Raw genomic sequence first — 25,573 nt, forward strand, 5'->3', positions numbered from 1 at the left:
AGGTATATATCCTATGTATGAAACTATAAACACCAAGAGATTGCAAGTATTCATTGACAAAATCCAGAGAATAGGTGAAAGGAATGAGAACATTTGCGTAATAACAAGGTTAATCTTCTTCTTCAAACTTTCATCTCCTCTTTTGGAGATACCCTTTACTTTCTCCTCAGCATATGGCTCTTGAAGCATGCATTGTACATTCTCTTAGCATCCTTAAATAGTTCCTCAAGAATCCCGTCAGAAGTAGGAACATTTTTAATCAGAAGAAGCCTTCTTTTTCTGCTGAACTATGGTGCATGTGTGGCCGTTACTAGCACATATAAGCTGGCATGTGTGGCCGTTACTAGCACGTATGAGCTGGCCTTCTATGCACCTTCTGGGTATATTCTGGTGCAGCTTCATTGTCATTCTTTAGTCTTGACATAGCCTTAGTACTTGAACGCTTTTGCAGCACAGCTGCACTAACATTGGAATTTGTGTTATTTTGCTCGCGCAGCTGCAGAAATCTATCAATGCAGCTGCGCTGAGCTATTTTCGCTTCCTCCTTTTTTTCATTCATGATCATTTCTGGAATTGAGTCAAGTGTGTTATCTTACCAGGACGGCAGGACCTATCAAAAGCAAGTAAAAGTGTGAGTAAATAAATAGTTACCTCAAGACAAGTAAACAATAAGAGATTTAACTGATTGAGTCGATATATAATCAACTTAATTCCAGAGAGAGAAACAAGAAAGCTTTTGAGTGAGAGTGGAGTCGAGTTTCTCCAAGTTGAGTAGTAGTCTCTGTTCCCTTATTTTCTTTTGGTGCACCCTGAGAGTTCCCGGTTGTATAGATGATTGGATGTTTGTAGACAATCATATCTTTTTATAGATGCTTTACCTTTTGGTATAACCCTTGTATATACGGCCAATTTGACCATGTTTCCACCAATGTATTTACCTGAGAAAAAAAAATCAACTCATCAACCTGCCCTTCCTTCTTCCTCTTCTTTCTACCAATACATGTTTCCGCCCTTCCCAACTCCTAATCTTTAAACTTTTCCCCTGTCTCTGATCTGAGGGCAATCCCCTTCCTGCTTCTCCCTGGTCATTTCCGCATACCCCTTCCTGTATCTAGAAGAGCCCATTGAAATCATCAGTCAAGTTAATATGCTTCCAACGTTTTGGATCTTGGTTGAAATCCTGATGTGCCTGTTATGTAGGCTTTGCTGAGTACTTCTGATGACTTCTTTCATTTTCAACATTCAACTGGTAAGAAAAATGCTCCCACAATTTTTTCCGCATGGAAAACACAACATGTGAAAATCATACTGCTAAGAATACACTCTTCAAATGAGAAATGTAATGTGTACTCGAGAAGATTTTATGAAGGACAATAAATATATATAGAAATTTCTGAAGATCTAATTTCAATTCACTTCTATAGCTTCCAAGTTCCGAATATGTCTGCTTTTCACTATATCTTAATACAGATGCTTGATTATATGCAGGGGTCCATCATGAATGAACATATAGAAGATACATTGTTCCATATGCTGGATGAGGAAACTGATGCTGAGTAAGTTGATTTATGCCTACACAAGCTGGTCCTAAACCTTATCTCCCTTGATGTTCTCTAATTTGGTGATTGCTTCCTCTCTCTCAGTTTGTTTGGGTTGGCTTATTGATTTTAGGTCTAGCATCTGGCATTACTTTCTTTTTTAGGATATGAGTTGTAGATTCAGATACAAGGACAACAAAACCAGCTTCCAAATATTTTAAGTGCAATTTTTGAGAAAATTGTAATCAAAGAAATAATAGTTGACTCCCAAAATATGGATAGTATCTTAAACTGGAATTAAGGGAGTAGCTATTTGAATGAGACTAATTTTTATAACCATGCATCTTCTGTCTTTACCCAATGAAAGTGCTTGCTGTATTCTTTTTTTTGTTGCTGGATTTGCCTCTTCGAGTGCTCTATACTAATCTATCTGGACAGATTTACATTTGTTTTCTTGTTTGCTATACCTTTTTGCTTAATTGTCTTAGCTTTTTGCCCTTTACCTGTAAGTTGATGCTTTCAAATTTGTGTGTACTAATCTTGCGCCCTACTTAGAATTCTTTCAACTTTTGCAGGATTGGAAGCTTAGCACGAACTACAGTTATGAGATTGCTTTATGCATCATGTCCATCACGGCCATCACAATGGCTATCAATTTGCCGCAACATGGTAATTTTTTACCCTATTGCCCACTGATTCTTGTAATCTGGCCAGCATCTTCCAGAACTAGTTAAGCTATTCTAAAAATTAAAAGAGTGCAGTCATCAGATGAAACCATTTTACTTATTTAAAATTAGCTAGACTGAACTGGGTAAATTGATTCTTCGAAACTCCTCTATTAAATATTTATGATCTTATTGAAGGACTACGTTGCAAGTTAGATCAGTTATTATATGACTGTTTGTAATTCACAGCCCTGTTTCAAGCATTTATGCTCTCTATTAAAAATTTCTGTCACATGGCTTGTTAAGCTTTCTTTCTTGTTTTTTCTAATGTTTTACGCTGGTGATCAAAATGCTTCACTGAAATTATTTATGGTGCCTAGATTCTTTCGTCATCCTCAAGAGTGATCAGCACAAGTGACAGTTCACAAAATGATTCTTCAAGTGGTTTGGATGGTAACACTAGACTGAATACTGGAGATGATGATGAGAACATGGTGTCGAGCTCCCAAAACCAAAGCTTTCAAGGTTATGGAAGCAATCATTCCATTGTCTATCCTCCTAGGGACAAACACCTCAGATATCGAACAAGAGTTTTTGCTGCAGAGTGAGTGTTGCTTCCCTGGTCTATCGTGACTAATGTTAAGCTTATTCCTCTCTCTGAGCAATTTTGGTTTTATGCTCCCCTCTTAGTTTCCTGGCACTGCAGCTATCCTGTATGCCATTTGTAAGCATTTTCTTCTGACATCATCTCGATCTTCCTTGTTCCCTGCAACCCATTCAAACTCGCATAATCAGCCAACGGAGTTGTTATGAACAATATAAAACAATCCCAAAAAGGACAATGAAATGTCAAGAACAGAGACGGTAAATCATTAATGCCAAAGAAGCAGAGGAAATGAAATAAATGGTATTTATGGAAGGCATCTATCTTCTGCAATTGTGGTGTCCAACATTACCACTATAGGTTGCTAGTTAGATAGTATTGAAGTTCTTTACATTCAGTGCCCACTTTAAATGTGTTTTTTCAAATGAAAGTTGTTGTCACCTTGTTAAGATTACACAAATTTTAATGTCATCCTGCTGTACCTAATTATTACCTTATCCTTTGTCTTCCTTGTCTGTGTGGATATATAGCTATACTGTTCTTCTGGAAAAGCAGCACACATGATCTTTTTTTGTACACTGGAAAGAACTAAACTAAAATCTTTCAAAAGGTACATTGCTTAAATCTGCAAGGAACAAAACTCCACATCCTTCAACACATCTTCCCAAACCAGCAGCTCTTGTTCATTCTGTGACCTTCACTCAAATCTGCACATTGATTAGCCTCTCTCCATATGTGTATGTATTTGTCTTGGTGGTTTCTAGCAAGAATCTGCAATCTGCAATAATAGCCCTAAAAAGTTGATATTGTATGTCATCTTCTTTTATGAGTTTGACAATAAAAAGGCAGTATGTTTGCACTTGTAACTCTTGATACCCCAGTTCTTTATGCTGCAACCAAAATGAGGCTAAAGGCAACAACAATAAGTGTAGTTAACTAGTTCAGTTAACCAAATAAGTGTTTCACCAAATAAGTGTAATGATGCAAGTTCATACAATGTTCTCCAGATCCGCAAGCTTATCTGCTCTCCAAATATACAGTTAAAATAGAATCCTCTCTTAGTTCCAGTTTTATAGGCTGTCCCTAGTCCTTATTCTTCTTTTGGCTCTCGCTTTGTTATCTTTCTGGGAGAGAATCTTTTCCTTTATATTAGTGCACATCTTTTCTCCAAATCACTTTGTCTTGTTCAGAAAATTGTTTTGTTTGTTATTCTCCGACATAATGTATCCTTCTGAATAATCTTCTCTGGATTTTAGGTGTTTGAGTCATCTTCCTGCAGCAGTTGGAAAGAATCCAGTGCATTTTGACATAGCTTTGGCAAGACAGCAGCCTGCCAGTGGATCGACTTCTGGAGACTGGCTGGTTCTTCAATTGCAAGAACTAGTTTCACTTGCTTATCAGGTGCTAAACTTGAAATCAACCCTTGTTGCACTTATGCTATTAAAATCAGCTTTGGTGAGGGAAATAAATTGGTTCTCTCCCATTACCTCTTACAGATCAGCACAATTCAGTTTGAGAACATGCGGCCAGTTGGTGTGACCCTTCTGAGTACTATTATTGACAAGGTATTGATTTAATGCTCATTCAATTATTCGGCTAGACTTTTCACTTATGGTCATTTCAAATGGTGTAGCATTATCTATTAGGCCATAGCCTGTAAGTTTGGCGTTCAAGTTTTATCATTGGTAAGTCCATATATATAAACTACAACAGTTTGATGCCTTTTATCTCTATATTTCAGATTTAATAGACCATTGCTAAACAAATAAAAGTAATATACTTTCTCTTGCTTGAACAATCATCGCTTATGCTCAAAAAATAACAAGATGGAATTTCAGGACAACACCTAAGTTTATAGAAATCAGATGCCCGCTAGAGGGCAATACTCAAATTGCTAGCTTCGAAACACGGTGTGAAGAATGTGGAGAAAGAAGAGATTTGGGAAACGTATTGCTTGATTATTTCCTCAAGCATGTTAGGATTTAATTAATTTTTATAAGAGATCCGGAAAAGGAAAAGAAAATAACTCATAATCCTTGATTACACAATTACAGGGATTATAAACATTTTGTCTTTTACAAGGAATAGATTGTCGCACGTTAGCATTCTTAATGCTTGTCTTCATGTTGGAGCGTACATATTGTGTGCTCCCAACTTGTCATAAATGTACTTAATTCTGGAGTCACAGTGATTTATTGGAACATCTACGAATTGATCATTGGAGTTGACAAAGCCCGTCAGTATGCACCTGACTTTTGAGGCTGAATAAAATAACATACGTTTATATTTTCGGTTCTTTCACGAAACACTGGATTCAAAGAAATGTGTATTGCTGTTTGTTGTCACATATCAACTTCATGCTGTTACTATAATTTTCAGTTTGGAACATTGGACCCTGAGCTACCTGGTCACCTTCTTCTGGAACAGTATCAGGTAAGTCCTTGGATCATTCTTTTAGTTTTATCCTGCTTAGCAACTAGGATCTTCCTAATTATCTTAAATAACCAAGTTTCAAGGCACAATCAAGATGATGCAAAATCCTTACTGATATTAGCTCAACTAACCTAGTTATGTCACTATCATTCAGGCCCAATTAGTTTCTGCAGTTCGAACTGCATTGGACTCGTCCTCTGGTCCTGTCCTATTGGAAGCAGGCTTGCAGCTCGCCACAAAGGTTGTTGAATACTGAGATGCATGCATCTACTGGTGTTATTTAATTACTGTAAGTTTAAACGGGACCATGTGTGAATATTGCAGATATTGACATGTAAAATTGTTAGCCGGGATCAACTTGCTGTAAAACGGATATTTTCATTGATTTCACGTCCTCTAAATGAATTCAATGACCTTTACTATCCATCCTTTGCAGAATGGGTCTCGTGTAAGGTTGGTTCTCTCACGTCCAAAATATTTTAAATTTCTTTAGGATAGCCAAATTTCTGAACGACTGTTTGCTCTTATCTCTAACCTATTTATCAATGTGTCTTTCCAGATTAAAGTGAGACTCCTTACAGCACATGCCTCTCTGAAATGTTACACCTTTGCATTCTTGAAAAATCAACAAAAGGAGATTAATGATGAATATTTAGCTTTATTGCCTCTTTTCTCTGAGAGTTCAAAAATTCTTGGAATTTACTGGCTCTGTCTTCTGAAGGACTACAGCTATATTAGGACTCAGTCATTTCCTAAAGAAAATGTGAGCTCATAGTTCAATATATATGTTTCTGTCTTTTATAACTGATCCTTCTTTCACTCATGAGGGTGTAGGACTCTAAGCTTGCGTTTGGACGTGCGATATGAAGTCATGATTTCAGATCAGCGTTTGGACATGCGATTTCGGATCATGATTTCAAATCCCAAATTCTCCAAAAAAAACATGATTTGGGATTCAAAATCATGATTTCAATTTTTTATTTTAATATATATAATTTGATTCAGGAGTTTATGTTTTGTAAAATAAGACCCATCATTTTAAATTTTGCAAAAAAAGGACTCATGCTCGCTGTGAAGAGATTGTCTGTACGGTGTGAAAGGGTTATATTAAAGAATAACGAATTACTGTTGTTGTTGACTAGTGGATCTTTATTAAATTATGTGTATTTGTAAGTTTGTAATTGCAAACATTTATTTCTAAAAGGAACATGGAGATATTCAACTTATCAATGTGGCGCCTTAGGATATTCCATAATTTGTGAACTATGATTTGCTCATTTGGGAAGATTGTATAAGAATTGAGAAATTTTGATAGTCAAACCTTGTGGGGTTCATGTTTATGGGAAAAAATACAACTTACTCCATAATTGCATGTCCAAACAAAAACTTCAACTTCAGCTTCAGCTTCAAATCAATTTGATTTCAAATCATGATTTAATATCGCATGTCCAAATGGCCCTTAAAGTAATTGCTCTCTCTCTCTCTTCTAATTCTGGCAATTTCTTACCCATGTTCCAATATGCGCTACATGCAGTGGAAACCATTTCTTGATGGGATTCAGTCTACACTAGTTTCAACTAAGTTGCTAGCATGTCTGGAAGAAGCTTGGCCACTGATCGTGCAAGCGGTGGCATTAGATGCAGTTCCTTCGAACACTTACATAAAAGGATCCTCAGAAACTGAAAACCAGTCTATTACAGACTTAATTTCGGGTTATAGCATGGTTAATTTGGGTTCAGAAGAATTTCGATTTTTGTGGGGCTTTGCTCTTCTTCTTCTATTTCAGGGGCAAGATTCGGTTCTTGGTGAATCTAGGCTACATATTGGTTCTGTCAATACCATATTAAGTGGTGGCTTTGTTAGTGATGAAGTAAAGTCAATTGCTTTGGAGTTGTGCGAAGTTGCTCTGCCTGTGTTTCAAGTCCTGTTAGCAGAGAGATTCTTTAGTGTAGGATTTCTCACTATGGATTCCTGTCAAGAACTGCTGCAGGTACTTTCAGTGTCTTGTTATTCATGCTAAGTCACTCTAATGTAATTTGATTGTCTGTTCTGTCGGATTCACATTATGGATGTTATATTTCTTGGGTGTGCATTTTAAGGTTCTCTAGACATCAAATAATCAACTATGCAAAACCTAACATAGAGTGTAATTATTGCCATTGATCAATTTGTTTCTTCTTAGAGAATATCCATGTTCTGATTCTTCAGTTTTTGACATTCTAATTCTGAACCTTGATTATCATCAACCTTGAAATGCTAGCTTCTGCGATTGAATCTTGAAATTTTCTGATGTGTTTTATTTGTGGGTTTGTGCATTATGGAGCCACCAGAGCTCTACCTGATTAAATAAATGGAGCCACCAGACATTTGGAGTTCCTATTACCCGTTGTTATCAAGCTAGAGAGTATGCATTACTAGAAGAAATCATCCTTCATTTCCTTTTTATCGTCTCTGATGCAGTTTTTTTTTTGTGTGTGGGGGAGGGGGGGGGGGGTCTTAGGGAAGTGCTAAATTGTTGTTTTAGTGAAAAAGAAGGGAAATTTTGTACACTAGGAGATGCAGGAAGTGTTAGGTTAGATATTCTCATTTACGAAGTCTAATCAAAGCTCAAAATTTAATTGGATGCAGGTTTGCTTTTTCTCCATGTTTGTTGAAGATACATGGGACAATTTTGCTATCTCTATTTTATCACAGGTAAAATCCCATTTCATGTCATGATCATGCTATTACTTTCAAGATGTAGGTAACGAAGGGTCTCTCCATCAATTTAAATGAAATTAATATGTATCCTGGTTTTATGTTTGTTGCCTTTTTCTGCATTGCTTATGATTTTCCATTTATGTGCGGCCTTTTGGTTGTCATATATAATATCTTTCCTGTAACCTAAAGGACTCGATGCTGGTAAGTTCTTCTATGGTTTTATTTGAATGTATTTTCTTATAGTAGATGCAGGCACATATTCCAATTGCTTATTTATATGTGCATAAGATCCCCAGAAAGATCTGTCCTTTGAACTTCTTGTTTCTTTCGGTTGGTTTGGCAGATTGTGCAGAACTGCCCTATGGATTTCCTGAAGACCGAAAGTTTTGTGTGTTTAGTATCAGAACTTTATTTGGCGCTTCTTTTTAAATCCTTCACAAGGTACCACTTCTTTTCAATTATATCAAATTACCTTATCCATGAAACAGTAACAAAAAGTAATTTTGAACTAACTTGCTTTCTTTTTGTCAGTGCAACTTCTCAATACCATTCAAGCTGGGACGATATTGTTTCTGTCTTACTTGCCACAGCACCAACACTTCTAAAAAAATATGAGCCAAAGGTGGGTATCATGTTTTACAGACAGTTCCTTTTGATCTCTAGTAAATATTTTTAAGCTTCTACTGCTTCGACATCTCAATTTTTCATCCGTTGAGAGTTGATCTTTTTTTTTACGGTTTTCATGCAGATGGGTTTGAAATCAATTTTGGCTTTTCTTTTGGTTGGTTACAAGTGCATTGAAAGGGCTTCAACCGAAATTTCTCTTTCAAGAGTTCATGATTTTGTCCAATGTCTAACTTCTGTGATGAAAACATATGTTACTGGTAAGCAATTCTCATAAGGAGCATTCAGGTCCTTCCTCTTTAGATTATTAAGCTCTAAAGAAAGCTTTTGAGCTTGTTTCAATTAGTATCTTGTTCAGTCCGGTACTAATAATTAACTCTTTCCACCAGTGTATGGAGTCAGTTTATTTTATGTTTGTGTTTCTTTTGCGTTATGTAAAAATCAATCAAAAATGCCTTGATCCCAAATTGGTCGGGGTCAGCTATACGACTCCTCTATACCCATTTCACTCTATTCAGGTTCTTGTCAATCCAGCAGTAAATAATTTGTCAGTTAATGCAAATTAGGCTCCAAACTAGAGAACCTTCAAATCTGGAAATTCTTGGAAACATGAAAAAAACTGTTCTTGAGCCAAATTGTGAGCTCCAGGTTAGATTGCATAATCTAGAGAAAGTGCAGTTTGTCCATTTATTAATTTCCAATCGTGAAGTAGTCCACAATAACTTATTTATCATACTTGAGTGATGGTTATTTGCTTCAAATACAGATATCTCTGAACTTGGAAATGATAGCGTTGGTTACTTGATGACAATAACAAGAACTTGTCTGACTGCGAGTGTTATTTTGGCTGACAATTGCACTAAAGGAATTCATCAGCTTGAGAATAAGAGGTCCAACTTACATAAACTGCTGCTGTTGAAGCTTGCTCTCTCTCTTGAACAGACTACATCATTTGCTAAACTAGCTTTTGAAATTCAACTTCTCGAAGAAAACCAAGGATGTAAGCCAGTATTTTATGCCATGGTATGCAATGCCACCCAGTGCTTCAGGAGTGCTCTTACTGATTCTGACATTCAGGTAAGAAGATTTTATTTCAAATGATGATTTTGTTCACTGGTTAGCGAACATAATTTGTCTACTGCAGGTCCAAGCAATCGGGTTGCAAATACTGAAAGGTGTGCTATCAAGGAAAATCAATTCGGAGTTTTACTCTTTCCTTGTATTCTTTGTTGGGGAACTTGTTGAAGACCTTGGATCTGTAATCCAGAAACTCTTTAAGGTAGCCAAAGTTCAGTTTTACATATTTTCCACGTGCAGAAGTTATATTCTTGTTTTTGGCGCCAGGGGCTGGGGTGGACTATAGATTTGAATTTCGCTTCTTACAGAACCTGATGGTTTTCTGTTGGTGGCAGACACCTATGAACAGGGAAGTGGTGGCTATTGCTGGGGAGTGTTTGAAGGTTTTAATGCTTCTTCAGACACTCTCAAGAACTAATGAGTGTCAGAAATGCCTAATGAATCTGTTTTTGGAAGCTGTTCTCCTCTGTACAACCTCAGAGAATTCTTCTCAGGTTCTGCTATATATGAAACTTATGTTTGCTTCGTTTGCCTTCACTGGCTGATGGTTCTTGTTTACATTGTAGGAAGCACGTGATTTGAAGATCACAGCTATAAAATTGGTTACACAACTGGCTCAACTCCCTGACTCATCTGCTTGTATCAAGGAGGTCTTACTGACAATGCCCATGATGAGAAGACAACAATTGCAGGTGATAACTTTATTATAAATATGAGAAATATGTGTTCTTTCTTGATGCTCTCTAGTTCTTCTGATTTAGTAATATTGACAAGTAAGGTCACTGTAGAGGTTAAGAACCTTGTACTACTTACATACCTTGTTTTTAGTATTAATTAAATGTTATAGTAGTTCGATTCTTTTTGTGGACAAAACTTCAGATCATGGCTTAAATTTGTTGGCTTAAATGAATTTGAAACTTGATTGGAATACTGTCATATTTGAAAGTGCATCGAACATTTTCTGATGCTTTAAATCAGTAGTTGCACAGAGATTGTTGCAAGGGAGTTCTTCTCTTATGTAGGGTGCACCAGCCCTTTCTCTTCTTTTGGGATTTTGACTGCGAAATCCGGCATTTAAGGTTTGAGCTGGAGACTTTTTCCTCTCTCTAACATTAAAGTCTGGCAGTAAACTATGGCTTTAAAGGATTTTATAGTTTTATGCATGTATTGAGTGGCTCAATATGAGTAAATACAGTTTTGGTTAGCAGAAACCAAAAAGATATTCATAGTATTGAATGTTATGCTTGCAGGATATAATACTTTCTTCTGTGATGCAAGACCAGAACCAGAAACAAGTCAATTCCACTGGACCATCTTTTAGTATCAAGTTGCCTGCAAAAATCGAGGAATGTAGAAAAGAGGAAAATATCGTTTCAGCTGCTTGCAGAGAAGAGGTGGAGGACAATTCAGAGGAAGAGGAAGAAGATGATTGGGATACTTTTCAGTCTTTTCCTTCTACTAACGAAGTTGATCCTACTAAAACTGATTTCCAGGACTCTCGATCAATTGAAAACACAATTTCAGATGGTGGCTTTAAGGGAGAATCCATTTCTGTACCACAGGATGAGGTAGAAGAAACTACTGCTGCAATTTCAGGTGGTGGCTTCAAGGGAGAAACTATTTCAATACCTGAGGATGACGTAGGAGGAATTACTGTTGAAAATCGAATGGCTAGTGACAATGAGACTCTGTCAGGCAATGCCGATAGCAGCAACCAGACACAGGATCTTAATGGTTCCCAAGATGGCTTCCATGATGACAAGTTATCTGATGCTCACCACATGGAGAAGGATAGAGCAGTTTTACACCACGATGATGTGATCTTGCCTGATTCTCAGTTTGAGGTAGGAAAAGGCACTGAAACATATGAAAATTTGGAGGTCCAAAAGAGAACGGGTGGCAATTTGTCTTCTGAACTGGGGGAACATGCTGAAGATGTAAAAGCACATGATTCCTCTTATGATGATCATCATAGAAGTAGAGCGGAATCTAGTGAAACAAATGAAGGTGCTTTGCCGAATCTTCAACCTGCTGAAATACAAAGCATGGCACTTGATGATCGCAATGAGGAAATGAAAGAACAAACTACACTTGATGATCACCATGAGGATGAGGAGATGAGAGACATAACGTCACTCAAGGATCACCATGACCGGATCGATTTGGAAGACACAGCCTCACTCAAGGATCACCATGAGGAGAAGGATTTGAAAGACATAACCTCATTCATGGATCACCATGAGGAGAGAAAAGCAGAAAACGAAGACCAACGTTCTAATATAGATTTGTCTGAGCAGTCTCCTAAAAAAATAGAACAAACTACACTTGATGATCACCATGAGCGGATCGATTTGAAAGACACAACCTTACACAAGGATCACCATGAGGAGAAGGATTTGAAAGATATAACCTCATTCATGGATCACCATGAGGAGAGAAAAGCAGAAAACGAAGAGCTACGTTCTGATATAGATTTGTCTGAGCAGTCTCCTAAAAATTTAGAACAAACTACACTTGATGATCACCATGAGAAGAAGGATATGAGAGACATAACCTCAGTCAAGGATCACCATGAGAAGGATATGAAAGACACAACCTCACTCAAGGATCACGATGAAGAGAGAAAAGCAGAAAACGAAGACCAGCGTTCTAATATAGATCTGTCTGAGCAATCTCCTAAAAATTTAGAAGGTGACGAACTAGTCAGCCTCGACAAAAAATGATGACCACGTTAAATTGCCTCCAAAAGTCCAGGCTCTTTTGACCCTATGTGATTAGCAAGAAACAGTTGAAGCCTTTAATGGCACAGTAGGCTGTACATTGAAGTTAAAATACTGGGACACCAAAATTAGGAAAGGTCACCACAATAGATTTATGTAAAGTCAGTATTATTGTTGACAATGTTTGGCAATTTTTGTTGAAGATAGAAAAACTGTTTTAGTGCTGTGTGAGGTTAACGTATTTTCATTGTAAAGATAATTCTTCTCCATGAATGTACTGCAGAGTGCTATGCATTGTGTATGAGCTAATGATTTTGCTAAAGATAGATAAGAGATGCAGCTTAAGCTTTGTATATGCCATAAAACTCAATTGATATAGCTGTGTGTTTTACCTTAGGTAGTTAAAACACGAGACGATTATTTCCACCATATTTAAGGAAATTTTTTAACTTATCAACCTAATCTCTTGAATAACTGTAGACTCAAATAACCCTTTTGACTCTGGTAAAACGGAAGATGACTACAATATATGGCTAAGAATTGAATGAAAACTCAAGTACTTCAGTGGTTCTTTTGGAATTTAATCATCTCTTAAGACGTAATTATGACTTGTTTAATATTTTAGACGTGATGTTTTCCTAAAATTGTTTTAGACGTAATTTAAAATGCTTGATTAATTCTTTTGGGATTAATCAGATTTTCTAAAATATTCAAAAATTGGATGTCTTTGTTGCATAAAATCAGATATCAATTGGACAAAAAGGAAGAGGAAAGTGGAAGTTCTATTAAATAAAATTTAATGAATTTTTTAAAGTACTGTATAATAAATAAATAAATAAAAGCACTAAACTAATACCACTACTACTGAATAAAATTGGGTTTAGCGCGGCTTCCCATTATATGACGGCGCCCGTAAACACTAATACGCTGTCGTTCCGTTAGTATCTTCTTTGAATTCCAAAGACTCCATTTCAATTGCAGTAACAAATCAACGGTGATGGAGGAGAAGCCAAAGAAGCTATTGATTTTATATGCATCTGAGACTGGTAATGCCATAGACGCCGCTGAGCGTCTTGGCCGTGAAGCTGAGCGCAGAGGATGCCCCGTCTTGTTGCTCTCTGTTGATGATTTTGACCCTGTAATTCTTCTTTCCCCTCCTTATTGCTTCAGAAACAATTACGCCTCAATTTTAAACTAGTTAAAATCAGTATTTATTTAGATTATTTTTAGCTGATTGTGGTTAATGACTTGTGTTTGATTGGTTATTCATTCTTTTTTATTAGAGTTCTCTACCGGACCAGGAAATTGTAATCTTTGTGGTCTCAACTACAGGTCAAGGGGACAACCCAGATTCTATTAAGGTTTGTTTGTTTGTTATCGCCGTTAAGCTTCTCGTGTGTTTATCTATGTCCATGATATTTGATGTTTCAAGTAACACCTGGAGGTATGTCTCTACATATTTCTAACTTCTTCTTCTTCTTTTTTTTCGTTTTCTTATCTTTCTTGTAGGTGTTTTGGAAGTTTCTCTTGCAAAGGAATCTTACCCAGAGTTGGCTTAGTAGAGTCAACTATGCTGTGTTTGGTTTGGGTGATTCGAGCTACCAGAAATATAATGTACATACTTGGCTCTACCTAATAACTGTTTTTCATGGTCTAGCTGCTAATTTTGCATAAGATCAAAAGCAACTCAGTCTGATTTGAAGATTTATTTTAATTGGTTCAGTTCATCGATGTCTACAATTTCAATTTGAAAGGTGTCCCATAGCACAAAGTCTAGATATGGGAATCATGTAACTGTTATGCAGTTATGCCCTTCTCCTAAACAATACAAAACCATGAGTAGAACCAACGTCATTAGCTTTTGTGACTTAATAACGGATCAAAAGTCTATTCACTAATGTAAGGAGAATAATTTATAACAGAAAAATGGTAGATGACTAATATTTTATTCCTTCACCAAATTACTAACTGTCACCAGCAATACATTCATTTCAAACAGCTGAAACCCGTAACTAATATATTGGAAGAGAATGGTAAAGCACTGAATGGAACAGAGAAGTCGAAAAATGATTTGCCAAAAGTTGACTAGGCTTTTGTGTTTCAACATGTTTTGATTGTTACTACATAGGAGGAATGGGGGGCATTTAATCTGCTATGTACAGCCTTTAAATATTTGCATTGCCCATGCATACAACAAGAATATGCTTTGCCATTTTCATCTCCTCAATGGCTAGAGACAGCCATTTTCATTTCCTCGATAAATAGGGACAGAATAATAGTACTAGTCATTTGGCAAATCCCATATGTGCTGACCACTCTGATTAGCAAACAGGAAACGAAGTTACTTAGACAAATCTTTTTTGTCTATAACCTCAGACCAATCAATCGAATATTAATCAATACGTAATCGATCGAACACTACTTGAAAACAGCCCTTCTGCTCCAAAATGGACTGTTCCAAATGTTCCCATTGGTGTGCATCCAGTAGGAATTGAACCTACAAATTTGCTAATTATGAGTTAGGCGCTTTAGCCATTCAGCCATGGATGCAAAAAGACTCAGCGAGTGGAATACCTATCCTCAGCTATGCAAGAACTTTACCAATGTAGTCATATAGGGCCAGATTCTGGAGTGAATCCAGTGACCCAGGCCTTAGTCCTACGACATAGAGCTTATTGTGGAACTTCAAAATCAAATCTAGATCAAAAAGATTATATTTTCAGCAACCAACAGACTTCCATGCTTGGTGCAATCCTCATACTTTAATGTGCTTGAGAGACTTAGAGGTGGACAGTGTTTCTTCTTAGAATGAATATCCTCTTTACAATTCTTATTTAACTGTGCACCACTAGTTTATGTTGAAAAAAGTGGAAATAAGGGGGAAAAAGAAAGAAAACATGATGTTAGGATACCTCAACTTCACTGACATAGTAGCCCAAGAACTGTGGAAAGAGGATGGTACGCTGAGGAGAAATGATAATAGCAGAAAGAAAACCCCTAAGGTTTAATCTTCCTACTTTTCTTTTTTTAAAACTCTTTTTACTCCTCCAGCTTTTCTGAAATATAACTCTGGTCTGTGTCTTAATGGTGTTTTAGGCTTATCAGTTAAGTAATTGAAATTACTTTACAACTTTGTCTTTCCATAAGAGATATTTAGTCTCTTTATAACAAAGATAGGTAGTGATCCTGGTCAATATTTGTGCTTTATGTTTCTGGATGATTTTATGTTTGTCGTCTGATTTGTTTCCCTAGCAAATATTTAATCTAGAAAATTTTAGCTTTATGCAATTATGTATTCCATCTTTGAATGTTGATGTATGTAATTTATTGCTGCAGTTCGTTGCAAAGAAACTTGACAAAAGACTTGCAGATCTTGGTGCGACAGCAGTGGTGGAAAGAGGTCTGGGAGATGATCAGCACCCTTCAGGGTATTGTTATGTTTTAATCTTGTAGAGGAATAGTAGATTTATTTTGCCTGATCATCTGCAGTGATTCCTGCATGAAGATCTGGCCTTCTTCACTGTAAATGCACACATTATGTTGTAGATTGGTTGAATCAGGAAACCACTCATAATGAAATAGGGTCTAAATTTCATCACTTTTCCTGTTTTGCCTGTCCTTTTCTTCTGATGTTTCATCATCTTTTGTTTTTTTGTTCTTCTTTTGCCCTTTTTTCTGTGGAGAATGCAAGGATTATAATGTACTTCCCTAAGATGGCACTGACCATTCTTTACAGGTATAGCAAAAAGCAAAAGTACTCCCTTCTATTCCTGTAGGAATTCCAATTCCATTAGTGCTAACAGTAATTCAGCCTCCTCTATGAATTCCTTACACCAAAAGTAAAACAAAATTAGTAGCGATAAAAAAAAATTATACAATTAAACTTGATCTTTTGGATTGAGTTAAACGCTATCTTTAAAGTCCCTTTTTAAACTAATTCAAAGCACCTTTCTGTTTCCTTCTGTCAAAACGATTCACCAGATGCATGTTGTTTCATCGTCTTTTGCAGTTGTTAAGAATGAGACTCTAATGTGATATACAGGATGATTATTTGTCCATTAATTTAACTAAACCACTGGGATTGAATGGCATTAAATTTCTTCAATCTAATTCTTCAGGAGACAGATCTAAAATAATTTACATGTTAGGATCTTGAATCTTCCTAGTTTCGTAGTAAATGGTAATTTAAGAATGCAGAAGTTTTTGCTCTCTAGGTGATTGAAGTTGAGTTCATGTTCTGAAGCTTCTTTTCTTTAGGACTAAAATGGCTTTACTGCTTTGACAAGGCTCACCAACTTATGTTGAGTGCTCCTCTTTCCTCTTTTCTTCTAAAATTTCTTCAAATACTCGGGCAATTTTAGGTTAGAGGGGGAGGGATGTTGGAGAGGATAGAGGGGCGGTTCATTATCCACCAGGTTCCGAAGATGAAAAGAGCGGATTTATCAGTTATCATAAAAAAAAAAATTAGGAACATCTCTTTGTCTATCACCTCATGTCTGTTCACTTTAGCATGCCATTCATCTGGTTATCATGGGCACCCTGAAGAATGTCTTGTTATTTAGAAGCTATTCTATTCAAAGATCCAATCGATGCATCAATTTCTTTTTGCAGGTATGAAGGTGCTCTGGATCCTTGGATGTCCACCTTGTGGAAAGCATTATACCAAAAAGAACCAAAATTATTCCCTAAAGGTCCAGAATTAATGACTTCAAATATGAGTTTGATGGATCAACCTAAAGTACAGATTACATATCATGATGTTGCTGAAGGGACTTTTAACTTTTCATCCATCCCAGGTAACTTACTAAATTGTACTTCGAGGAATCAACATCCATTTCAAACTTCAGGTCATTGATTGGACCTCTTTTGTTGAGAACCATATTATGGTATAGGTTCTCTTTTTTGGTGTATGGCTTGTATACTTGGTTCCACAATTGTAAATAAAATTGTTTACCTTATCAAAAAAAAAACAGTGCATGAAAGCATTTATAAGCCTGGATTTATGGAGAAACTTTCCCTTAAAGGGAAAGATCAATATATATATCTCTAAAACCTTGAACAATACAAAAGAGAACTCACACATAAGTAGTTTTTTTTTTGAAACGTAGAACTCATACGTAAGTTTGTGTAGTTTAATCTGGGAAATTCCTATACGTTCTCTTCTATTTGATAACTTTTTCTATTCTAAATCAGTAAGAAAAAAAATGAAAATAAGGACCTCCGGATTCTATTTATAGAAAAAAATAGAAATCTTTAAAGAATTTCTAATTAAAGAAGAAATAAGATAAGTAATTAATTTCGAATTCTCCGCCCTTCAATCAGGACCATCATGAGATTTTTACTTGTTATCCTGTCACTCTTAAGCTTTGGAAAATCATTTTCTTGCTATCATTTTGATGCATGAGTGCATCTAAGTATTGTTCCTTGTGCTTTTCACAATTTGTTTTTTTTTAATATGCTGGAATAGTGATAAAACCTGTGAAATTTGCAGATGTCAAGCTTCTTGAGATGCAGATTGAGAGCACACGCTTCATACTGCCAGGAAAACTTTCTGGAAAGTACAGCCCCGAGTGCTTCTTAAAAATGGTACACGATTTCTATATACATTTCTTTAGATATCTGTCAGTGCAGCACTGGAGCTGTCACCTGTGGAAGTTGAATAGCTCCTGCTCCTGAAACAGGGATTTTGGTTGTGGATTCACTTGTGATTCTTACCAAGCAAAAGTGATTGTAACAAATTGATAGTGTCTCTCTAGAAGAGTAGCATATATACTGAGCATCTCTGAGCTCCAACAGAAATGACATTTAATTGATGTCATCCTTGAACATATCATAATTAGTGTCATTCAATTGAGGAACTTTATTTTTTTCATTAAGAAAGAATTCTGAACCACTACATCAACAAGATATATAATTGTTTTTCCTTCTAAGAAGTGCTTACTGCAGAAATATGGCACCAAAACCCCACTAAAAAGAAGATGTTGCCTCCACTAGTTTGAATATATAACTCTCTCTCTCTCTCTCTCTCTCTCTCTCTCTTCAATGGTGATGGTTGTGATGTAGGCATTGATATACTCTCTCTTTTTTCACTATATTGATGTAGGTTAAAAATGATCCATTAAGTAAAGCTGGCTGTGGGAAAGATGTCCGCCATTTTGAATTTGAAGCTGTTTCATCTGTAAGAGCTGTACATTCTAATCTCTCTTTTACTCCTTTCACCTCCTATGATCCTTTTGATGATTTCCTTTGTGATCTCAGACTATTGAGTATGAGGTTGGTGATGTTGTTCATATTCTTCCTGGCCAAGATGCTGCAGCTGTTGATGCTTTCATAAAGCGCTGTAATTTGAACCCTGAATCATATATCCGAGTATGTACTTGTCTACTTTCTTGACTCTCTTGCTGTCACTAGGACCTTGCTCCTTCAAATCTTCCTCCTAGACATTATATTGTGTTCATGCATCTTTGAAGGTATTTATTGTGTAATTTTTCATGAAATGTGGTTAGCATGATTTACCCATGTTAATATGGGTCTATTATCACGTGGATTGCAAGTATTCTGAAATGCTAAGTGCAACTCAAAGGAAAAGTGTACAAGTATTGTAAAGGATTTGGTATATGGTAGACAAGGGAGCAATGCCCTAGTGGTAAAGACCCTGCACCTCTAATTTGGGATTAAATTAACCAAGGGGGCAAGTTGGAAGGACCATTACTGGGCTCCTAAGTAGTGCATTTGGGGCTGCAGTTTACCATATCAAGAAAGAACAAAAATAAGGAGTTAAAACATCAATTAATTAAAGAGATACAATTACAGCTTAAGGCATAAGTACACCCCTAAACTAAGGTCGAATTTCCAGTTACACAAACTTTGTGGGGGTTCTATTACCCCTTGAACTTTTTTAAAGCAGAATAAATAACAGTGTATTCTGTGGATCACTGTGCCAGCATGTATTCTGTGGGCTGCGTGGAAAGGAAGGAATTTGAGGTGTTTGAAGACAAGTCTGCATCTGTGCATAGACTAAATAACTCCCTCTGTAGTTTATCTTTTGGGGGTTATATGAAGATTGTATGTGACAGATACTTTACTTGACTTCCTAAGTGCCATATGAGGAGTGAGTACCTGTCCCTTCTTATGCTACTTTGCTAATAAAATTTGACTTCAAAAATTTCAGTGAGATGGAACCTTTTTAAAGTTGAAGAAATCAGAAATAGATAGGTAAGCAGCAGCACAAACTATTACAATACAGGCACCACCAAGACCTCCCTTGTAGGAGAGCTAGGAGGGGGGGAATGTATTAGCACTTCTTGTACAGGTACGGGGCATCATATCCAAAATTAGGTTAGATCACTTCAACTTCTAGGATAAGTTCCTGGGCATCAGAACCATGGTCTTGTAAATAAAAGCATTGAAGTAGCTTAAGTTCATTTGCTTTGGATGACTTAATGAGAACATGTATACAAATCTGTTCTAAAATATGGAATTTGAGATCTATCGTCTCTTTTCTTTTCTCCCTTCTTTGTGGTGAGATTAGGGTTTGCAAATGTTATCACTTGATCAATTGAAAAGGCTAATTTTATTCCTTTTTTTGGGGTAATTAATAGGATTTTATTAGTAAAGTCATAGTTAAATCTCAAAGAAAGGAACTCTTTAATTCTTATATTACTATATGTACATTTTTTTCAGGTTCAGCCTAAAGATAATAAAGAAAATGAACAAAGTCATGATTTGAGAAATACATTGAAGGTCCCTGTAAGATTGAAAACTTTTGTGGAACTGGCAATGGATGTTGCATCAGCTTCCCCAAGAAGATATTTCTTTGAGGTAAGACATGGAATGCCTGAATTTCTTATGTGTTCTTACAAGTTATATTCCATGACATTGTATAATTAATATCTTCTGTTGTGTCTTTGTTATGTGCCTGGACTTCACTGATGCATCTTGTGTTCATCTTCTTTGTGCTGCTTGTAGAATAGCATGTTATGCATGATCACCACATGTCATAGTAATTTGATAACTCATTTGGATCATTGGCTTCTTCAGGTTATGAGTTATTTTGCCACTGCCGAACATGAGAAGGAGAGGCTTCAGTACTTTGCCTCACCAGAAGGAAGGGATGATCTTTATGACTACAATCAGAGGGAACGAAGAACTGTACTGGAGGTGATGAAAATATTTCCTCTCTTTGTGTAGATTAATGAAGTTGCCTGGTAGTGCTCATTGGCATTTTCCACTTACTGTTGGGTTCTTCAGTAATATGGTTTCTCTTATGGTAGATTTTTGTTTCATGTAATATATAGGTACTATAGTTTAAGAAGACATACTAAGAAGCAAGAAGTTGGCCTAGTTCTTTTGGAAGCAAAAACTGGTTAGCCAACATTAACCCTGTCATACATTCACATTACAGCATCTTGATTGTCAAATTAGAAAATAGCTCGATTGTTTTTTGGTCTAGTAACTAATCAGACTCTAAATGTGAAATCTAGAAATGAGCACATCTTCCGCTAGTCCCTTTAGTTGCAAGCAACGAAAACTTGATATTTTAGTTAGGTAGCCAACATTATTTTTAGCTGAAGTATGGGATAAAGAGCTACAGACTACACGTTTTCGTTTTGGAAAACATGGAGGCACTTGGTCTTTCTCCTAGAATGATCCTTCTATTAAATAATAAATAATAAGGCCTTTTCACGCAAGCTGGCCCATCCTTATAAAAGAAATGCCCGTTTATGGTTAGCTTATCGATTCACGGACGATCACTTTTTGATTTGGAAGTGAATTATAAAAATGTTTCTGCTGTTAATGCCTCATTTTCTTACACTATTTGATATTTTTCTACTTTCCATACTGTATTGCAGGTATTGGATGATTTTCCATCCGTTCAGATGCCGTTTGAATGGTTGGTTCAGTTGGTACCTCCACTAAAAACTAGGGCTTTTTCCATCTCTTCTTCTCACTCAGCTCATCCAAATCAAGTGCATTTAACAGTTAGTGTGGTGGCGTGGACAACACCTTATAAGAGGAAGCGCACAGGTCTTTGCTCGCCATGGCTAGCTGAACTTGATCCTCAAAAAAGTACGGTTATTGGAGTAATTTGTAATTACAATGCCTAATTCATTTACCTCTTGTAACTCTTTGATGATGGTTTTTGGATTATGTTAAACAGGTGTCCTCATACCAGCATGGTTTCAAAAAGGTTCTCTTCCTTCCCCTCCACCTTCACTACCTCTCATTCTAGTTGGACCTGGCACAGGATGTGCACCTTTTCGTGGGTTTGTGGAGGAAAGAGCCCTTCAGAGTCAATCCGGTCCAACTGCTCCCATTCTTTTCTTCTTTGGTTGTAGAAATGAAGATAATGACTTCTTATACCGAGATTTTTGGTTGTTCCATTCACAAAAGGGTGGAGTCCTTTCTGAAGAAAAAGGTGGTGGCTTTTTTGCTGCCTTCTCCAGAAACCAGCAACAGAAGGTTTATGTGCAGCATAAAATGAGAGAAGCAAGCTTTAAGATATGGAATCTATTAACCGAGGGGGCAGCTGTGTATGTCGCAGGCTCTGCCAATAAAATGCCTTCTGATGTGCTGTTGGCATTTGAAGAAATTGTATCTAAAGAAGGCGGGGTTCCAAAGGACACTGCAGTGAGGTGGCTTAGGGCATTGGAAAAGGCAGGCAAGTATCATGTTGAGGCATGGTCTTGACCGCTGCTTGGTATCTTTTCCATCTTCACCTTAAAATCTAGGGATGAGGAGCCAAAAATCCGTGCCCTTTTCAGCCAAGTTATTTCTACATGATTCATATTTACCATATTCATTCGCGGAATTTGTATCTAGTATTCACAAAAAAGTTGGTGGCTCTATCGACAGAACAGAGTGCATCAGAAGGAAGTCTCGCTCGATCATTGCCTAGGACAATTTCTCTCGTCATTTGGGGAGGACTTTTATCTGCTTGTCAGAAAAAGTTCAATTGGAGCTGTAAATCCAGAGCGACCCCTTATATGGTGCAACATTTGTGTTGGGAATTGAATTCATGTGAAGTTACGGATTTTTGAGATGTAGCATTTCTTTTTATTTTATCCCAAAATAAACAGAAAAGGCAAGTATGGCAATTTTTTCAAGTAGCATGATTAATTTCTTTAGCATGAAAAGAAATTTACGTATTTGGCTATTACTGATTGATTAACCTTTTCTTCAAGCTTATACAGCTTCGAATATAGATATAAAAGTAAACTGATTAAGGCGCATTCGTTTTTAATAATCAGCATGATGATTGATGATCAAGAAGTTATAATTTAAACGGTAATGTTACAAGATCAAATCTAGTGACACTGACTTGTTATCCAGTTGAGTTCCCTAATCCTGTTAACTATGCAAAATGGAAATGTTAAGGCACTCCTGGCAAAGAGTGTAGCTCCCATCACTTATAACTAGAGATCTTGATTCTAACTTGGGAAAAAAAACTTGGTAGGGAGCACTTCAAACCCTTGTATGGATCTTAGGAATTAGTTACAGACCACTATAGGTATAAGGGACTTATTTAAAGGGGAACTTCATCTAAATATCATGGAATAAGAAATCCTATTCGTAGAGATTTTGTAACTACTCCAATAATGAAAAGTTTGACACAATGGAGCATAATTGGAAAAAAAAAAACGAATATTGAAGAATCGTAGGGAGCGCAAGTTATTTATAAGTGGGAATCTAATAAATGCAGTACCTCATGTTTTGTGCAGAACATATGTGATTGTTTACTGATCTACATCTACCTACCTATATGTTTTCTGTCTACATAAATGATCTGGGTAAACAAAAAGCTAAGAGCTCCCCACCCCCAACATACACACACAAGCAAATTCCTAGCTAAGAAAAGAATATGAAGAAAGCTAGGCACTCGATGCAGTATTAATGAGTAAGATAACAGTTACATGATTCCCTGAATAGCTTCTGTCACATGCAGCTTCTCTATCGCTGTTTTCCTAGCGAATATGTTATGGTTGCATGATTGCAAAGATGCTTGTCAGTCAACCATGCCTTAATAATGCTTTTCCCTTATTAGGCTTAGATAGATCCAAACAATTCTTGCTTAGTAGTGCTGCTGCTGATAGGAAAAGCATCAGGCATTATGTACTGACTACCCTCCAATTTGATCACTGAATCTGCTTCTATGCCTTGTTAAGATCCCTCTTCATCTGTAATGGTAAGAAATGTCATGCCATTTGAAGTTTCAATCTTTTTTTAATGTGAATTAAGAATCTGAAGTTTCACTCACAAGCAGTGATTGCCATTAAAAATAGTCAAGAAAATACCTTTAGCACATCCATTTTCGCTGTTAACCTCTGGCTTTGATTCTGATATCTGACAAGTCTCATCCTTTACACACAAATTGATACCACAATCAGCAGCAATATCATTAAGCATATCGCGTCTTTTCCCTGAACCCGTGTGCCATTTTGATAGCTTAGGTATCATCTGGTGAAATTTTCATGATCAGACAAGTTTGAGAAGTCATGAATCTCCGTCAATTTTAGGGAAGAGAGAATAAATTCAACTGTCCTACCTTTGGCTGCACGCTACAATTATTTCTTAATTCAACACATTGAGACGCAAATTCATTCCCATATCTTGAGGTGAAAATCTCACGAAGTTCATGCAGCTCTGGGAATTCTCCCCATCTTGAAGCTGCATAAATCAAGCTTGAGATTGCCTCTGCTAGCTCCTCAGGACATTCCCTGTTTAAACATTCGCGGGCATATTGTATCAGAGAGATGTTCCAATTTAGCTAGTTGCAAATTTCGATAAGATATATACAAGCAAGTAGTACTCACCCTTTAGTTTTTATGAGCACCCTTTTTTCTATTAGGAGATGACAATACCTTTCCATCATTAAAAGTGCATCTACAGTGTTCTGTTCCTTGATAACAAATTCGACCTGTTAATGGTGAAAATGATCAGAAGTTGAATTGCTTGAAAGGAGGAGAATGGAATTAAGGTAGAAGAGAAAAGAGGAATAAAAGGGAGTATATATCGTGGAAACTTACTCGATGAAGAGCATCTTCATGGCGACCAAGATGTAGTAGTTGAGTAACATCAGAAAGGGCAAGTGAGCACCTAACCTGGTGTTGTTTTTTCAGAATGGAAATCCTTGAGATGGCAAGGTTAGCCAGTGTTGTAACTTTTGATGCCTTGAATTTTCTTCCAAATAGTCCCATGTTTGTTTTCAATTTATCAAGTGTCTAGAGAGCTTGCTACTTACTAGAAACTGGAGTGAAATCTTGTTTATATATACACACGCACATACATGCAATTGAAGAAGAAGTCAAGTTGAAGAGAAGCAATTGAAGTTGACAAATTAATTTCTTAATTCCCTTTGTTTGCTAACGTGTTAGACTCAATTATTTCAACCTTTGAAGTTGTCAACAACTCCATTCAATTCATGAATGCTTGATGGCTGTCGTGGAACATGTCATTTTCCATTTTAACCAATTCTTTGAATCGCTGGAGTTCCATTTGCCAAATTGTTAAAAAGGACTGGGTAGTGCTGAAACAGACCTGGCAGCCTTTTTACACTTTCTCCTGTTTACCATTTGATAAAGACGTTTTCCTGTTGATTAATCAGTCCAACAGCTATTTTGTGTTGACTTTTTCAACATGCTCGGTTTGGTTCTTTTTCACTTTTTTCTTGCTTCACTTGACAGATGAATGTCGTAGAAATTTATTTATGGTTACGACATAGTTCATTGAGTTGACGCTTCTAGATCTCCACCCCTCCCCCACCCACCAAGGGGCAACCAAAGAAATTGTACAAACTCTTTCTATTGTGAATAAAGTTTAACCAGGTTTTAACTACTAATTTTTAATGCATAGCCGAAAATTTAACCAGGTTTTTTTAAAAAATTAACCACTAATGTTCTCCTTGGCACTTTAGGGAAATGCTATTTATATACGAGAGATGACTTCATCTGTTTAAGGGGGAATAAATTTTCGTACACCTCCCCTCCCCCCCCCCCCCCTTGCCCTAGAAATGAAGAAATAATGATCTTAGAGGTTTCATGTCCAGCAAATTAGCCGTCAGACAAGGTATACTTTTTTCAACTAGGGATATTAAGTTCACATTCTGTAAATTAAACACAAAAGACACCTACAAGGCAAGAAATTGATTTGGCAACTGCGTGGCCATAGCCACCACCCAACTCGATAAAAAAAGGAGGAGGAGGAATGAAGAAA

At 36.7% G+C, this 25,573-nt stretch overlaps 3 protein-coding genes across 6 annotated transcripts in view; 2 read left to right on the top strand and 1 right to left on the bottom strand.

Annotated features, from left to right (window-relative positions):
- Positions 1 to 12,670, top strand: part of LOC129872893 (protein SWEETIE) — a 34,559-nt gene extending 21,889 nt beyond the window's left edge. For both annotated transcript variants that reach the window (XM_055947842.1, XM_055947843.1), the window contains exons 30-48: positions 1,489 to 1,556; positions 2,114 to 2,207; positions 2,584 to 2,807; positions 4,064 to 4,208; positions 4,304 to 4,372; positions 5,187 to 5,240; positions 5,395 to 5,481; positions 5,565 to 5,693; positions 5,800 to 6,003; positions 6,775 to 7,230; positions 7,869 to 7,934; positions 8,284 to 8,381; positions 8,472 to 8,562; positions 8,689 to 8,824; positions 9,331 to 9,641; positions 9,709 to 9,843; positions 9,977 to 10,135; positions 10,208 to 10,333; positions 10,892 to 12,670. In XM_055947842.1, the coding sequence (XP_055803817.1) occupies positions 1,489 to 1,556; positions 2,114 to 2,207; positions 2,584 to 2,807; positions 4,064 to 4,208; positions 4,304 to 4,372; positions 5,187 to 5,240; positions 5,395 to 5,481; positions 5,565 to 5,693; positions 5,800 to 6,003; positions 6,775 to 7,230; positions 7,869 to 7,934; positions 8,284 to 8,381; positions 8,472 to 8,562; positions 8,689 to 8,824; positions 9,331 to 9,641; positions 9,709 to 9,843; positions 9,977 to 10,135; positions 10,208 to 10,333; positions 10,892 to 12,364 (4,125 nt within the window). In that variant the 3' untranslated portion in view covers positions 12,365 to 12,670. The remainder of the gene's footprint in view (positions 1 to 1,488; positions 1,557 to 2,113; positions 2,208 to 2,583; positions 2,808 to 4,063; positions 4,209 to 4,303; positions 4,373 to 5,186; positions 5,241 to 5,394; positions 5,482 to 5,564; positions 5,694 to 5,799; positions 6,004 to 6,774; positions 7,231 to 7,868; positions 7,935 to 8,283; positions 8,382 to 8,471; positions 8,563 to 8,688; positions 8,825 to 9,330; positions 9,642 to 9,708; positions 9,844 to 9,976; positions 10,136 to 10,207; positions 10,334 to 10,891) is intronic.
- A 557-nt stretch (positions 12,671 to 13,227) lies between these two features.
- On the top strand, positions 13,228 to 22,467 carry LOC129872320 (NADPH-dependent diflavin oxidoreductase 1). 3 transcript variants are annotated; one of them, XM_055947269.1, is made up of 12 exons: positions 13,228 to 13,499; positions 13,645 to 13,722; positions 13,871 to 13,975; positions 15,698 to 15,789; positions 16,973 to 17,157; positions 17,853 to 17,947; positions 18,465 to 18,539; positions 18,620 to 18,730; positions 20,045 to 20,182; positions 20,402 to 20,521; positions 21,214 to 21,430; positions 21,522 to 22,467. In XM_055947269.1, exons 1-12 carry the CDS (start codon positions 13,359 to 13,361, stop codon positions 22,049 to 22,051), a joined length of 1,887 nt encoding a protein of 628 aa, XP_055803244.1. In that variant the 5' UTR covers positions 13,228 to 13,358; the 3' UTR covers positions 22,052 to 22,467. The 3 variants fall into 3 exon arrangements, with proteins under 3 accessions (XP_055803244.1, XP_055803246.1, XP_055803245.1); XM_055947271.1 differs by lacking the exons at positions 13,228 to 13,499; positions 13,645 to 13,722; positions 13,871 to 13,975; ... (4 more) ...; positions 18,620 to 18,730; positions 20,045 to 20,182 and adding an exon at positions 20,659 to 20,726 and having other exon boundaries at positions 20,503 to 20,521; XM_055947270.1 differs by lacking the exons at positions 13,228 to 13,499; positions 13,645 to 13,722; positions 13,871 to 13,975; ... (5 more) ...; positions 20,045 to 20,182; positions 20,402 to 20,521 and adding an exon at positions 20,648 to 20,726.
- Positions 22,468 to 22,770: 303 nt separating this feature from the next.
- LOC129872321 (uncharacterized) lies at positions 22,771 to 24,838 on the bottom strand. Its single transcript, XM_055947272.1, has 5 exons — positions 24,388 to 24,838; positions 24,175 to 24,278; positions 23,907 to 24,078; positions 23,656 to 23,818; positions 22,771 to 23,538 (listed from the first exon to the last, which is right to left on the bottom strand). Exons 1-5 carry the CDS (start codon positions 24,556 to 24,558, stop codon positions 23,522 to 23,524), a joined length of 627 nt encoding a protein of 208 aa, XP_055803247.1. The 5' UTR covers positions 24,559 to 24,838; the 3' UTR covers positions 22,771 to 23,521.
- Positions 24,839 to 25,573: the final 735 nt, after the last annotated feature.

This window comes from Solanum dulcamara, chromosome 11, assembly GCF_947179165.1.
Source record: "Solanum dulcamara chromosome 11, daSolDulc1.2, whole genome shotgun sequence".
Classification (NCBI taxonomy): Eukaryota; Viridiplantae; Streptophyta; class Magnoliopsida; order Solanales; family Solanaceae; genus Solanum; species Solanum dulcamara.

Bases quoted from the DNA above. Each gene is read 5' to 3' on its own strand.
- LOC129872320 (XM_055947269.1), top strand. From the start codon at position 13,359: ATGGAGGAGAAGCCAAAGAAGCTATTGATTTTATATGCATCTGAGACT. The intron at 13,723-13,870 runs GTTTGTTTGTTT...TCTTTCTTGTAG, and splicing joins ACAACCCAGATTCTATTAAG to GTGTTTTGGAAGTTTCTCTT. The intron at 20,183-20,401 runs GTAAGACATGGA...TGGCTTCTTCAG, and splicing joins CAAGAAGATATTTCTTTGAG to GTTATGAGTTATTTTGCCAC.
- LOC129872321 (XM_055947272.1), bottom strand. From the start codon at position 24,558: ATGGGACTATTTGGAAGAAAATTCAAGGCATCAAAAGTTACAACACTG. The intron at 24,279-24,387 runs GTAAGTTTCCAC...CACCATTAACAG, and splicing joins ATGAAGATGCTCTTCATCGA to GTCGAATTTGTTATCAAGGA. The intron at 23,819-23,906 runs GTAGGACAGTTG...AAATTTCACCAG, and splicing joins ATTGTAGCGTGCAGCCAAAG to ATGATACCTAAGCTATCAAA.